We start from the raw sequence: 14,286 nt of genomic DNA, 5'->3' as shown, positions 1-14,286 counted from the left end.
CTGCTACGTGCGACCGTGGGACGGGTAGGTGCTGAGATGCCTGCCTTCAGCGACGCTTGAGGTAAGGTGTCGAGCTACTTTTAAAACAACCGCGCGCTCTTTGTTAGACGCCCGGTTAGCCAACACCCTGCGGTTCCCCTTCACGAGGGGCGCTGCGTGAAGGTGTTTACTATTCCTGTTAACCCCGCGGGTTGCCGTTCTTTCCCCATAGGAACCCCTCACTCGCTGTTGGCCCCACCTGGACAGCTCGTGAGGCTCCCGGATCAACAATAGCGGGTAAGCGCATCGTCATTGTTGACATTGCTCGCACTCACGCGCACATGTCAATCAGGGCACTGTCCTTGTGTTGTGCTGGTTTGACGTCGTGCCGGTGACCGCGATCACCACGCCAACACCGACCTCGAGCAATTGACAGAGTGTCAGACTGGATATGAGCGTCCTGAATTTATTTATATATATAATTTGTGTTTATATCTGCGTTTTCTTTTCTTTTCTTTCCTTTCTTTTGGATTGTATGGCTGAACTATTCAGTCTGAATACATGTTTATAGTTTTGTAATGAATACACGGGCCGCCCTTACCAACTCACTGGGTTAGGGCGTTATATCACTAACGGCCCGGCATATTGGGTTCACACCGGACTCGGCAAGTTGCAGAGTCTTGAGTCACGCCCGTTGCACTGAGATGCATGCTTTAAGACCTACAGCATGACTGCTCATATACAGAGCGTGTTCAACTGCGCGCACTGGTTTTATCAATCACCTCTCTCACAGTACCATTGAATTTGCTATGGCATAGCGGTTGTATTCACGGGACACGCACGGTCAAGTCACCTTATACACAGGCACCTGCTGATGTAAACTGCCACTACCGTACTCTAACATCATGTATGTCTGTTTACTCATTTTTTTCAGTTTCCAGTAGGTCTCCCGCCTGGAACCATTCCAGTACGATACTATTCAGGTCGTATATGGGGGTCTTCACAATCTAGCAGACACCCAGCAATTATATGAGCACTAAGGTCCTGACGAATTGCCCTTACGGCAAGAAACATGTCGACCATTTTCACAGGAAGGGTTGAATAAGGATTGGTCTCATTGCCTATCACTCCTTAATACCCCTTAATTTTAACAAAGCAGCGAGCCTGATCATTAAAGTTATTCTTAATGGACTCGACTGACTTCTTTTAATTCTACACATACACCCCCTTGCTCACTATTGCACTCCCTAGGCCCCTCACACACATACACCCGCTGGCTCGGAATAAAAGATCTCCATCAAAGTGCGGCCCTTCGGGCTGCCCGACGGGCATTGCACCGCCAGCCTGCCGCAGGAGCAGGATACCAATGATGACGCTGGACGGCCACCGATTGGGACAACAGGTGTTGGCCTGTCGGTGACATGTGTGAGGTATCCTAATATTCTGAAAAGGGTCTACACCATGCACTTGTCCCGCCACCACAACTGAGAGAGAAAATTGACTGAGCTATATCACTAGCTCTCACTGGGGAACTCTGTACAACACTCCTTGTTTGCAGATCTCTACCTCCAGGACATATTACAGGCTATAGAACGCTCACGACTGGCGGTGGAAACTAAAATTGACACTCCAAGGGAAGATTTGGGCCTCCTCCGAGAAGACCATAGAAAACTGGTGGATCGGGTCACGGCCACGGAGGCAGGGATAGAGGGCCTGGGACCACCGGTCGCGGAGACCTCCCGCAAACTCTCGGCCATAGAGAAAAGGGTGCAGATTCTGGAACAACGGGCAGAGGATGTCGAAAATAGGGCCCGACGGAATAACATCCGAGTCACGGGCCTTCCTGAAAAGGTTGAAGGGAACAATATGGTGGAGTACCTCGAGCGCTGGCTGCGCACGGAAATGGCAGAGGAAGGGATGTCCACATTCTTTGCCCTGGAGCGGGCACACAGGGTGCCGGCCCGGGTCCCGCAGCCTGGCAGACCGCCGAGACCAGTGGTGGCCCGCCTCTTGTTCTAGAAGGATAGGGACCATGTGCTTGGACAGGCGCGACTTAAAGGGCAGCTTAAAATAGAGAACAGCGTGGTACGGATCTTCCCCGACTTCTCCCAAGAGGTACAGCAGCAAAGAGCGTCCTTCACAGCTATCAAACGGAAGCTGCGCCAGCTGGGGTGACCTACTCCATGGTTTTTCCGGCCAAGCTACGCATCGTGCACAACGGAGGAACCTCCTTCTTTACCACCCCCCAGGACGTATGGGGTTGGATTGAGGAGCAAGATCCCCGAGGCCAACAGCGTGGAGGGAATGGTTCGGCGGATAAAGGCTTGTCGAACTCCTGTGACAGGGAGGTTGCGTCAAAGAACCACCCGACGGCGGAGGAGGCGAATCGAGCTAGGGCCAGTGCGATCGCAGCGGTGGCCTCCTTGAGTTCAGCGGACACTCGGGAGTCGACACCCCACTCTGGGGTAGACCAGAGGTACTCTGACTCAAAGACCAGCTCGAGTTTGGTAGGGGATGCTAGCCACGCACGTAACTCCCAGATCAGCAGACGACCTGATGTGAGGTGGGCCACGCGAACAGGTACTTCCAGAACTATGCTCGGGGGCATGAAAAAGGAGACTGATAGTATTCTTCTGCTACTTCTCGCCTGAGGGGGGCTCCCTGATGCTTATTTGTGATCTGTGGGCCGGATAGGGGATGCGGGGGGGGGGGGGCACACCTCTCAGTGGACCTTTGCTTGATCGTCAACTCTGTATCTTGTTTGTTTGAGCACTGAAGTGCGTAGTTTGGATGGAGGAGCTGTTCGCACTTGTCCTGGGGAGGGGGTGTTGGGATGTTTTTGTAATGTTTGGAAAGGGTTAGTATTTTGGGTCCTGGGGGGAGCTGCTGCCGACGGGGGGAAATGCCACATCATGCTGTATTATAAGAATTTCCTGCGGTATGCGCGAAGGGGTTACGGGTCTGAGGGTATGCTAGGGGGTGAATATGTGCACTCATGCAGCAGACACAGGCCACCTATAGTATAATGTCATGGAATGTTAGGGGCATGCATACGATGAGTAAAAGGTATAAATATTCTCACAACTAAATAGGAGAAGGGTGCAGATAGCGATGCTCCAAGAAACCCACATACTGGATAAGGAAGGTGAGGCCCTGCGCAGGCGCTGGAGAGGGCAGGCGTTCTACACATCATATTCAGCATTTGCCCGGGGGGTCCTGATCTGGGTACGGGCGGGGGTACCCTTCCACCCAATAGAACACAAAATTGATCCAGAGGGTAGGTACGTGGTTGTTTCCGGAAGATTGGACGGGCAGGATGTTACCCTAGTCAATGTATATGGCCCGAATGTCGATCAGGTTAGGTTTCTGGAGCAGTTGTCGGGGTGCTGGCACTGTACATGACCGGGGCAGTTCTCATGGGGGGAGATTTTAATTGTATTGCGGATACTGACATGGACCGATCGCACCCGCCGCTTCGAGACTCCCCAGTGCATGTGGTGGCTAGAGCTTTTAGGGATTGGCAGACTCGTTGGGGGCTTGTAGATGTGTGGCGCAAGGCACACCCGACAGATAGGGACTACTCGCATTTATCCCACACCCACGATCTGCACGTCCGTTTAGACACCTTTCTGAGCATGCCGGGCCTCTTCACCCGGCTGGGGGGGACGGAATACCTCACTAGGACGGTCTCGGACCATAACCCACTCCTAGTATGATACAGGGGTGGTAGGGTTTTGCAGCCCATCCCTACTTGGCACCTCAAACCGGAAGCACTTGAGGACCAGGTCTTTCAGGAAGAGACTAGGGAACACATCATGCAATATTTTACTGAGAATGCGGGCACCACGGACTCTAGAATCACAGAATGGGAGGCCTTCAAGGCTGTGATTAGGGGGAACTGCATGGCTGCATCTATTGGGGTCCGTAGGACGCTCTCAGCAGACCTGGAGAGAGCGGATGGGGCGCTCAGCGTCTTAGAGAAGAGAAGGCCGGAGCACCCGGAATTGAGACAGGAACTCCTGGAGGCTAAAGAGGAGGTGGCAGTGCAAGCAGAGCGTCTACGATGCTTTGATTTCCAGAAATACATGGATAGGACACATGAGCGGCAGGATACCCGTAGGGTGACAGATGCGCGGTATAAATATTAAATACAATACAATACAATGGATATCGAGAAAGCATTCAATAGCCTTGAGTTGGAATACTTTTATGCGGTCCTAGCAAAGATGGGGCTGGGGCAGGACTTTATCCAATGGGTTCAGATCCTCAATAGGGACCCAGTGGCGCGAGTACGGACGGGCCGCACCATCTCCCAGCAGTACGGGGTGGAGAGGGGTACAAGGCAGGGGTGTCCTCTTTCCCCTCCTGCTGTTCGCACTGGCGGTAGAGCGACTGGCGTGTATGGCACGATCGGGGACACCATATGAGGGCATTCGGCTGGCAGACCAAATGCACCATATGCGGATGACTTGCTCCTTTTTCTGCAACACACAGGGGTGGCACTGGAGGGAGCCCGGCATATGCTGGACGAGTTCGGAGCTCTTTCTGGGCTCTGCGTCAACTGGCAGAAGTCACAACTCTTCCCGATGGCGAGAGGGACCCTGCCGCCTGCGGGCCTGGGAGACCTCCGGTGGGAACCACGCTGTTTTAGATACCTAGGGGTAAAAGTGCATCATGATCTCCCTGATGTACAGGAGGGGAATATAGATGGGGCTCTCCAATCGCTCAAAGGCAGTATGGCGTTCTGGGGGACACTGCCCCTGTCAGTGGCGGGGCGAATATCCTTACTGAAAATGGTGGCATTGCCCAGATTGTTATATTTTTTTACAGCACTCCCAGTGTGGATCCCTAAGGCGTGGTTCTGATCCCTAGACTCTATTCTGACCACTTCTATATGGGGTCCCAGCAGGCACAGAGTGGCGTTGGCTACGTTGCGCAGGGCATGAGAGAAGGGGGGTTTAGCGGTGCGGGATATGGGGAATTATTATTTGGCGGGTCAGCTCCAACGCTTCACACAGTGGGTGGCGGGAAGCCTAGAACCGGACAGGAGGACGCCCCCGTTTACCCCGAGTAGAGCAGTTGTCCTGAGTACACTTATGGGAACCATTAAACCGCGCACGCTGACCACCTCCGAGCATAAGGTGATAAGACACTGCTGGATCAGATGCCTTCAGAAAACCAAAACCAAACGACCTTACTCCCCGGAGATGCCTGTGGCATTATTAGAGGCGCTCCCACATGAGGGTCAATGGAGGGGGTTGGAGGAATAGGCACAAGCGGGGGTTACTAAGGTGGGTGATTTATACGGCGATGGGGAACTTCTCACATTCGAGGCCTTCCGGGCTAGTTGGGATATTCTGCAGGGGCATTTTCTGTTATATGGGGCAGTCACTGGGGCCATGCGGAGACATTGGGGCCGGGGGAACACTAGAACCACCTACACATTCTACATGCGAAAACATAAGTCTATCAGGCGGTGTCATTAAGGCGGTGTCATGTCTTTATAGAGCTATTAGAAGGGATTCCACAGGGCCGCTGGAGAGGCGAAAGATAAATGGGAGGTGGACACTGGGAGACCCATTGCAGAAAAGGACTGGGACAATACACTGCTCCGAGCCACCAAGGTCTCCCGCAATGCGCGCTTCCAATTAATTAGTTTTTATACTCTGCATAGGGCGTACATTACCCCCGATAGGATTAACCGATATTTTGGTCGGGAGGATGCATGTTGCCCCAGATGTCAGTGTGAGAAGTTGGCCTGATATGCAGTGCTCACTATTCTAGTGATCACTATGTATCAGTCCAAACAACCCTTATTGATGTCTGGTTGTAAGTCAACCTGATAGACCAGCTATCCTAGTAGCATGGACACGTGCAGTCTTTAGGCTAAACTCTAGAGGGCGTGTTAAGCCAGCTGTTTTACCATCACATATACCCCTTGAACACCAAGTGAAAGGACACCACACAAGTTGTTATGAAAATAAACGTATATTTATTTATAACAAGACTACCCTGGCTCTTTATGAGACAGGGAGCTAAGCACAAAACTCTTAAAGAAATACTTAAAGTCGCACAATTTACACAAATGCCCGAGGGGCACGAAAAACCATATACTATACAAGTGGAATGCGAAATTACCAGCAGGTAAGTACTATTCTCATAGACTGTAGAAACGCTAGGCCTACAATGCTAAACCCTTAGATTAGAAGCAGGAGGCCTGTGAACGTCGTGTGCAGAGTGGGAACTCTCACGCGTAAGGCGGGAAAAAGTCTATGGATACTAGCAATCACAAAGTTACTGTTCTCGGGCGAACCCGACTAGGTAGGTCAAAAACGAAAGTGGATCCGGACACTTAGAGTGTTGGACTACGCTGGAGCACCGGAGTACTCGGTTTACCTAGCCCAGGGGCTGCGGCTGCATAGGGTTCAAGTGGCGTCGGAAACCCTCGTTGACGAACCAGGAGCCTGAAGAAAGAAGTTGCTGGCAGGCGACCAGTGAAGAAGTTCGTGGTGACCCAAGCCTGGATCGGGGAAGAAGAGGACCTGTAAGCAGAGGGGACCAAGTTCTGAATCACTAGCCAGTGATTAAGTGGGCACCAGAGTGGCACCGGACGAAGTCACCTCAACCAGGTGAGTGGGCGCTGCTGGGCTCTGCAGTCTCTCGGACCAGGAGGCGTTGTCGGCGACCAGGATGGAGGTGCGAGCTGTCCCACGAAGGTATCTGCTGTCGACGTCGCTGGACCCAGGATTGGGGCAACAAGTCTTGGCAAATGCAAGCCCACGCGGTGGACTTAAAATGGCGTCTGGAGTGGACCAGGAGGGTCCGGGGTGCTCCTCTGTTGGAGGGGAGCAAGGGCCAGTCTGGAGCAACCAGACCAGCGGTGTTTGTCGTCGAAGTTCGTCGTCAGAGGGCCACTAGCCAACGGGCAAGTGACCGGGACAACGCGGTGAGCAGCAAAGAGCAGAAGGGCCCCACGCAGATCTCGTGGATGAAGGGGGCTGAGCTTCGGTGCTGGAGCTGCTCAGGGTCGGGGCTTCTCTTACCCCAAAGCACTTGGTCGAGGGTCACTCGGTGGTCGTGCTGGACAAACGTCGTGCAGTCTTGAAGATGGCCGGTCCCTCGAGGTCTCGTCACACCCACGGGTCTCAGCTGGGCTGAAGATGTAGGTAGAGGTCAGAGGTGCCAGGGAAGCCGGTTCTCGTCGAGCTGGGCAGTCTTGATCCGGAGGAGAGACTTACAGCAGACCGCGATGCTTGGATGGTGCCTGCTGCTGCAGGGTGACTACTCCTTAGTCACAAGGGAGAAATCTTAGGAAGAGTCTTGAGTTCCTTTCGTGGAAAGTAGTTTCAGGATTCAAAGATGATCTGATTTGGAAGGGGGCCTGCTCCTACCTTTATCCTGCAAAAGGGGTCTGGCACGCGACTAAGTCCTGCCCTAGGGGTGGGACTAGGAGGGGGGTGGTTACACCCCTCTCCCCAGCCAGACTTTCCCCAGCTCAGGGGCTGGTGTGCCCCTGGAACTGGTTCAGACCGGCCTATGCATAGTGAGCACCGGGGTGCCACTTGCAGTCACCTTCCTCTATAGCCCTGCCTACCTGGGATACACAAAATCCTGTCTGGGAGGGTGCTGGCACCGCCCCTGGCAGGAAACCCTTTGTCCTTGCCTCCCGCGCTGGGAGGACTCCCAGCAGCAGGAGGGCAGACTTGTGTCTCGGTGGCAGCATCCATCTTGTGGAGCTGAGGCTATGTTCGACTTTAACCGGGGTTACAGGTTACCAACATGTCTTCTCCCTCTAGAGGGGTGGAATGCTACCCCCGTCGCCAGAACTGGCGAGGGGGTAGTATTCCAAAGCGTATGACACCTTACACGACATGTTTAGATAATGTCAGACCAAAGTTACCCTAACCGCGAGGATTATAAGGCACTTAAGAGTATATGGTCTGACGCTATCATGAAAACGGCTAAGGGATAGATCCCGAAAGCCGCAGACAGGCTCAGCTCATGCCAGAGCACCATCTCACACGATTCCAAGCACTCTGCCTTCAGGATTGTTAAGGCCTGCCATAGGAGTGACTGATAGGAGATCTGTGTGACCATATAGGTTTAGATATAGGTATACTATATCTAAAGCAAAGGGATGATTACACCACCTTGCTCCCAGCTGTCAAGCAGCCAGTTGTGTCTGTTTAGTTAGTCAGCCCAGGGGTGGCATAATACATGCAGCAGCCCCTGGGAGACTTCTGGGTGCATCTCAGCCCTGGGTACAGGGACTCAAGAGAGGGCCCAGTGCCAATTCAGTACCTGGGTACAATTTGGAGTAGAGAGAACAGCTAGGCTGTGGGTCTGATTAGCAGGCCCACAGCCAGGGAGTCGTAAACCAGTGAAGCAAAAAAAAGCAAAAATCTGGGTGATCATAGGATTGCAGACCCTACTCTCCTACAGTCAGGAAGTGGGGGCTAGCTATCTTCACATGATTTGGAGTTGCCCGAGGATAGAGGGGTATTCGCAGGAGGTGGTTCGGGAGATAGCGCGCGTCACAGAGAAGGAGATCCCATGCGCACCTGGTCATGTACTGCTTAACCTATTTTCCCACTCAGCTAGAACCAAGGTCACAGCCAGGTTCCAAGACCTGGCATACATTCTGGCGAAACGTGAACTTACCAGCAAGTGGAAGGCCCCAACAGGTCCGGGGATTGGCAACTGGAGAAGGGAGCTAGTGAAGTGGGCAAGCTGTGAACATAGAATCCTGCTTAGGAATGCGAAACGAGGTATAGGGAGATTGGAGCGCGCGCAGGCCTGGGGGGTTTTGGTAGATCTGCAGAATGAGGACCAAGAGTCGACGCCCAGCTCGCCAAGAGCGGGATCCCAACTAGCTGACCCTGGGACACCGGGTCCAAACAGAGCTGAAGGGGGGACATAATTGGGCCATGGCTACCTAACATCCACACACTTGATGTGCCTTCGGAATGACGTATAAAGATATGGTGAGTAAGAAAGGGACCCAGACCATATGTGCAGCAGGAGTGGTAAGGGGGAGGGGGTCGGCAGCAGCAGGGGAGGGGGGGAGAAGGGAGGGGGAAGGAGGGGTACTGTTAAGTTATGGACATTGCCAAATATCCAACATAGCAGTCATTGCGTAAAGGAGTAGGCGGATGTATGGCTAATGGAGGCTGGAAGAGGGGACATACATAACCATTGGGGTAGATCCTTCATGGAGATATTTGATTGCCTCTGGATTGGATGAAACTGTAACTGTGTTCAGCTGAATAATAAATGCCAATAAAGTCTGTTTAAAAAAAAAAAAAAGGGGAGCAGGAGATAAAGGAGAAGGAAGTATTGGTGAAGAAGGGTGCATAGGGGATGTGGCAGAGTCGTCCTCCTTGGCAGGAACCACAGGTGTGGGTGTGTCACCTGCCTTCCTCTTCTTGTGTGGTGCTGTGGACACGTGACCTGTCTTTGGGTCAATGTAGATCTTCTTTTGGAGAGGATCTGGCTGGAAGAGTTCTTCTCCTTGAGAAACCTTTGTTGGCGTCGATTTTTTCGGTACCGGACGAGGTTGCTGCTTGTCTTTAGCCTTAGGAGTGGTTAAAGTGTTTTTTGGCGTAATTTTTGGCACCGAAGGTGGTGTTTTCAGTGTGGTAGGCTGTTTCGAGGGCTTTCGCGCATAGGAATCAGGCCTTGTCGGTTTCGGCATCGAAGACTATGTCTTCGGAGTGGAAGCTGGTCTCGTTGGCTTCGAAGCGTCGGACGCTGGCTTCGTACCCTTGTCTTTAGAAGTTGACGGTTTCGGAGCCGAGACTTTTCGGTTTCGGTGCCAAGGAAGCTGGTGGGATTGGCACGTGTGGCTTGCTCGGAACCGAGCTACCGGAAGGCTTAGTTATTTTCTTCGGAGCCAGGCTCGATGGCGGGCTGTCAAAGTGGACTTTCGGTCGCGACTGGGCCCCGGAGGCAGAGTGTTGACCTTTGCCTTCGATCTGGGTCCTGCGTGTGGTGCAGGGGCAGTAGTACTCACGCACTGAACCGATGGTATGGAGTTATCTGAGGACTCTGCCTCTGATACGATCTGGAGATCATCTGAATCTTCTTCGGGAACGAGCGGAACCTCCTCGTCGAAGATATCCACCGGTTCCGGAGCTGATCTCTGCAAGTCGTGTCGACGGGCCCTCCGATCTCGGATGGTTTTCTTGGATCAAAAAGACGCGCAGGCTGTACAGCTGGATTCGTCGTGTTCTGGCGATAAGCACAGGTTACAGACCTCGTGGTGGTCACTGTGTGGAAACTTTGCTCCACACCCGGGGCATTTCTTGAATGGCATCCTTTCCATGTGGTGTAGGCCTCACGGCGTGGATAGGCCCAACGGCCCGCGTCGACGACCGGAATCGAGCTGATGGAGTCGAAATGATGTTAGTCGATATTGAGAGTAGTTTGGAGAGTTTTGGGAAGTTTTTTGCGCTTCGAAGTGCTTGAAAAGTCTATTTCTAGGCGGAGCGGAAAACTTTCATCCGAACCCAGTGGCGGAAAAAAAACAATCTAAGGATGGAGCCGATGCCCATGCGCACTATCGTCCAAGGGAGGAGTCACCCATCTCGTGACTACAAAGACTTCTTCCAAGACAACAACATGCAATCATCCGAGCCCAACACCAGGTGGCTATCTAATGCTAAGTGTACAAATCTGCAGCTCATATGCCTTGAACATATGTATTTTAAATTTTAAAAAATGTAAAATGTCGCCATTTTAGCCAATTTGGTGGTTTAGGCTGCATGTATATGTATGTTAATATACATATATATGTATGTATGTTTGAGGGTACTTTGTACTTTTAACTTTTTAAGCACATGTGTGTGGGTGTGTGTTTTGTATATGCTCTGGGGTTCCTGTGGGTGGGTGGGACTATTCAGTGCTTATGACTGAGGAGTATCCCCTGGAAGAGAAATAAATATTGGCTCATTGTCATGTTCCTGAACTAATTTTGAATCTCATGCTACTGGTTGCTGGGACTACTGTATTGTTTATTAAAACTCCAATAAAGATAGTAAAAAAAATAATTAAAAAAATGAATAACTATCCCTATAAATTCCAGACCACCTGCAGATACTTTGCTTTTAGAAATACATTAAAAAAAAATCTTGACAGACGCACACTGATGACGTACACAATGCTTTAGCGCCAAGAAACCTGTGAGTATATGCAGAATTTTACACTGCATTAACTTTCACCTGAACAAGTACTTTAACACTGACCTGTGATATCCCTGAGAAGACCGCTTTGTCCACATTGACAAGCCCTACACCTTCATGCCAGACATCAGCAGACCATGAGGCACACCAGTGATGAACCCAACAGTGGCCTAAGAAGGAAAACAAGGTAGAGAAGTTTTATAGAGGAAAGAAGAGAGTACATAGCCAAACATTTTGCTTCAGGTCTTTGGTCTCTTTACCTGTAGGTTCAAAGAGATCCTCTGGTGACATACTGTCCACAAAACCAATCCGGGAAAGGTCTCCACAAAACTGCTTTGCAACCGAATTTTTGGGACAGGAGGTGACCCCCTTCGGTACACGCTTGATCATCTCCATCCATTCAGGCGAGGGCTCAAACCTCTGCAGCGCCCCCTGCCCATGAGGGCTCCCATTCCCAGTGTTACAAAGAGAGCAACGCCTTTGCGGGTCACTGTAGACAAAGAAACCATAGGACCATGAAGTCGGTATGGAGAGTATAAATAGGGAAAATAGTGCCAAACTGTATTTGGCAAAGCTGCATAGCCTGGCTAAACCGGTTCAGTCCTCTCTCCACTGTAACCTGTCCACATCCTAAATACTGCCTCTTTATCTACTACACACATTCAGAATCTGTAAAGCACAATCACTAGAAGCCATTAGGAAACCTTTATATTTCTAACTTACCTATGTACACTTGTATTATGCAAACTCTCCTTTCTCCAACAATGCACTCATGCATTAGTACCTACAACATTGCACTTTTGCTTATCATTATTCTTTTATAAGTCTTACCACCAATTCTCTTAGTCTGTCTCTACACTGCCAACCAAAATATTACTCTTCACATCCCACTCCCCTACGGATATACTACCTTGTACATGAAGCAGGGGCTTTCTCTTCCGGGGGAGCAGGAAGTCCTTCTGCCAGATTAGCAGTTTCTCCTTCGCCCGCGGTGCTCTCCCCGGCAGCCACATTGCCATCCGCTGAAAAGGGAAAAACAAAGACAATCAGTAACAATCCTGTTCTCAAAAGAAAAGTTTATAAAGCGTGGTAACAATCAGACAATACTAGAGCGGAAAAATAAGGACGTGAAATGGTTTAGTGAAGGTAAAGGACATGACAGAGGTAGAAGGCACGTTCAGGACAAACAATGCTGGCTTTTAAGTAGATCGTCCTTCTTCCAAAAAGCTGTTGGCATACATAAGTCAAATATGTTTTTTGTTGCTTCTATAGACATTTGGCAGCACATACTCACAGGTCCTTTTTACCATACATATACAGAACTTAATGCATTTTCAAAAATCTTAAAGCAGGGGGGGGGAGTGGCTTACCGGGCCAACATGGCGGATGTGTGCTAGAGAGCTCCGTCCAGCCCTATAACAATCCTCCTGATATCCTGGCTCCCTCGAGACTTGAAAGTGGTCCTGGAGCGGGCGATTTGACTCCTGCCACCGGCAACGTTCCTGTGCCCTATTTGAATGGCCGGTGAGTCTGCGGGCCGGCGCGGCTGATCTCGAGGGCTGAGGCCTGGGGGCCGCGTGTGAAGCCGGGAAGTGCCGTACAGGAAGGCCCGGAGGGCATGGCAGGCGGCACTCGGCAGACGGACGGCGGCAGACGGACGGACGGCCAGCAGCTGGTCCCTGGCTGCGGATCTCTTCGGGGGGCGGATCGGCCCCGGTCCATTTCAAGAGATGTCCCCCCGGTGAGGAGCCGGCGGGGGAGCGCTCTGCCCCGCGACCCGGGCAGTGACTGGCATTGAAGGAGTGCCGGCGGAGGCAAGGACATTGATTGCCACGGCCTCAGATTTGCTTTCTGCGGCGGAGGTTGCCGCTCTGTTGGGAGTGGAGAGTGGTGGCTCCTCTCCCCCTCAGCCATCCTCTCTCCTTGGCTGGTGTGTTGTTCGGCGGCTACGGGCCGCGCTGGTGCGTGGAGGTGCGGAGGGTGCAGTCTGGGCAGATAGGGAGGCCTGAATCCTGGTGATACAGCCCGGGGGTCGCGCTGGGGCCGGGTAATGTGGGGGGGCCCGACCCCCCCTGGAGCCATTGGTGGTGCCAAGTGAAGAGCGGCTGGGGGCAGCTGATCCTGCGGGGCACACACGGCAGAGCGGTGGTACGAGAGTCCCGGAGGAATAGCAGTCTAGTGGTTGCTGGTGATTGTGTTGAGGGGACGACTATAGAAGAGGCATTGGTGGCGCAGATTCCCCCTCTCCCCTGCTGGCCGACGGCGTCTTCTCCCTGGAGATGGCCCTGCCCCAGATAAGTTCCAGCACCAGATATTGGAGGCGCTGGCCACTGGTGCCAGGGGTGTTGTGACCTGCGGTGCCCCAGGACTGTAGTAGGAACACGAGTGGGGGGCCTCGGCGGGGTGTCGGCAGGCACTCGCTATGACGAGGGGCAAAGGAGGCAGTGGCCCAGCCACGCATGGGCCCATCGACAAGTTCACTGGCCCGGGGACGGCGGGCAGTGCTGCGGGCCTCACGCGGGAGGCCCCGCCGGACAATGCAGCGTTGCTGGCAGCAATCACCCAATCGCGAGACATGCTGGACGCGCAGATTGGCGCAGTTGGGTCGGATGTGATGCTGCTGAAGCAGGATTTGAACAACGCAGTGTCCCGCACAACGGAGGCGGAGGCGCGGGTGTGGAGGACGATGTCACTATCCTTAAACAGAAGATGGCGAGGCTGGAGAGTACTCAGAAGGGCCTGGCGCTGCGGGTTGAGGATGCCGAAGGGAGGGCCAGGCGCAACAACCTGCGCTATGTGGGTTTCCCGGAGGGATGTGAATCTGGCAACATGGAGCGGTTCCTCATGCAGTTGTTGGAGAGCTGGCTCCCTCCGGATGCCCTATCCCGCTGCTTTGTGATCGAGCGGGCGCACAGGGCGCTGGCCCAGAAGCCGCCGGTAGGAGCCCGGCCCCGCCCGGTCATCGCGAGGTTTCTGCACTACTTGGATCGGGACACAATTCTGAAGCAGGCACGAGCCAAGGAACTTCTGCTCTATGAAAATCATCGAATTGTGGTGTTCCCAGACTATACGCGCCTTGTGCAACAGCAGCGCCAGTCCTTCTAGCAGCCAAGGCCCGGCTGCGGGA

The 14,286-nt window shown here is 52.7% G+C and overlaps 1 protein-coding gene across 6 annotated transcripts in view; it reads right to left on the bottom strand.

The window, feature by feature from the left end:
• KMT2D (lysine methyltransferase 2D) overlaps positions 1 to 14,286 on the bottom strand; it is a 1,543,965-nt gene that overhangs the window by 1,378,937 nt on the left and 150,742 nt on the right. For all 6 annotated transcript variants that reach the window (XM_078685770.1, XM_078685786.1, XM_078685782.1 and 3 more), the window contains exons 3-5: positions 12,070 to 12,181; positions 11,420 to 11,649; positions 11,223 to 11,329 (exon numbers count right to left, since the gene is read on the bottom strand). In XM_078685770.1, coding sequence (XP_078541896.1) covers positions 11,223 to 11,329; positions 11,420 to 11,649; positions 12,070 to 12,181 — 449 coding nt within the window. The remainder of the gene's footprint in view (positions 1 to 11,222; positions 11,330 to 11,419; positions 11,650 to 12,069; positions 12,182 to 14,286) is intronic.

The sequence above is a fragment of the Lissotriton helveticus genome, chromosome 1_1, assembly GCF_964261635.1.
Source record: "Lissotriton helveticus chromosome 1_1, aLisHel1.1, whole genome shotgun sequence".
NCBI lineage: Eukaryota > Metazoa > Chordata > Amphibia > Caudata > Salamandridae > Lissotriton > Lissotriton helveticus.
Note: the sequence above shows the minus strand (reverse complement) of the source record. Positions and strands in the feature narration are given on the sequence as shown.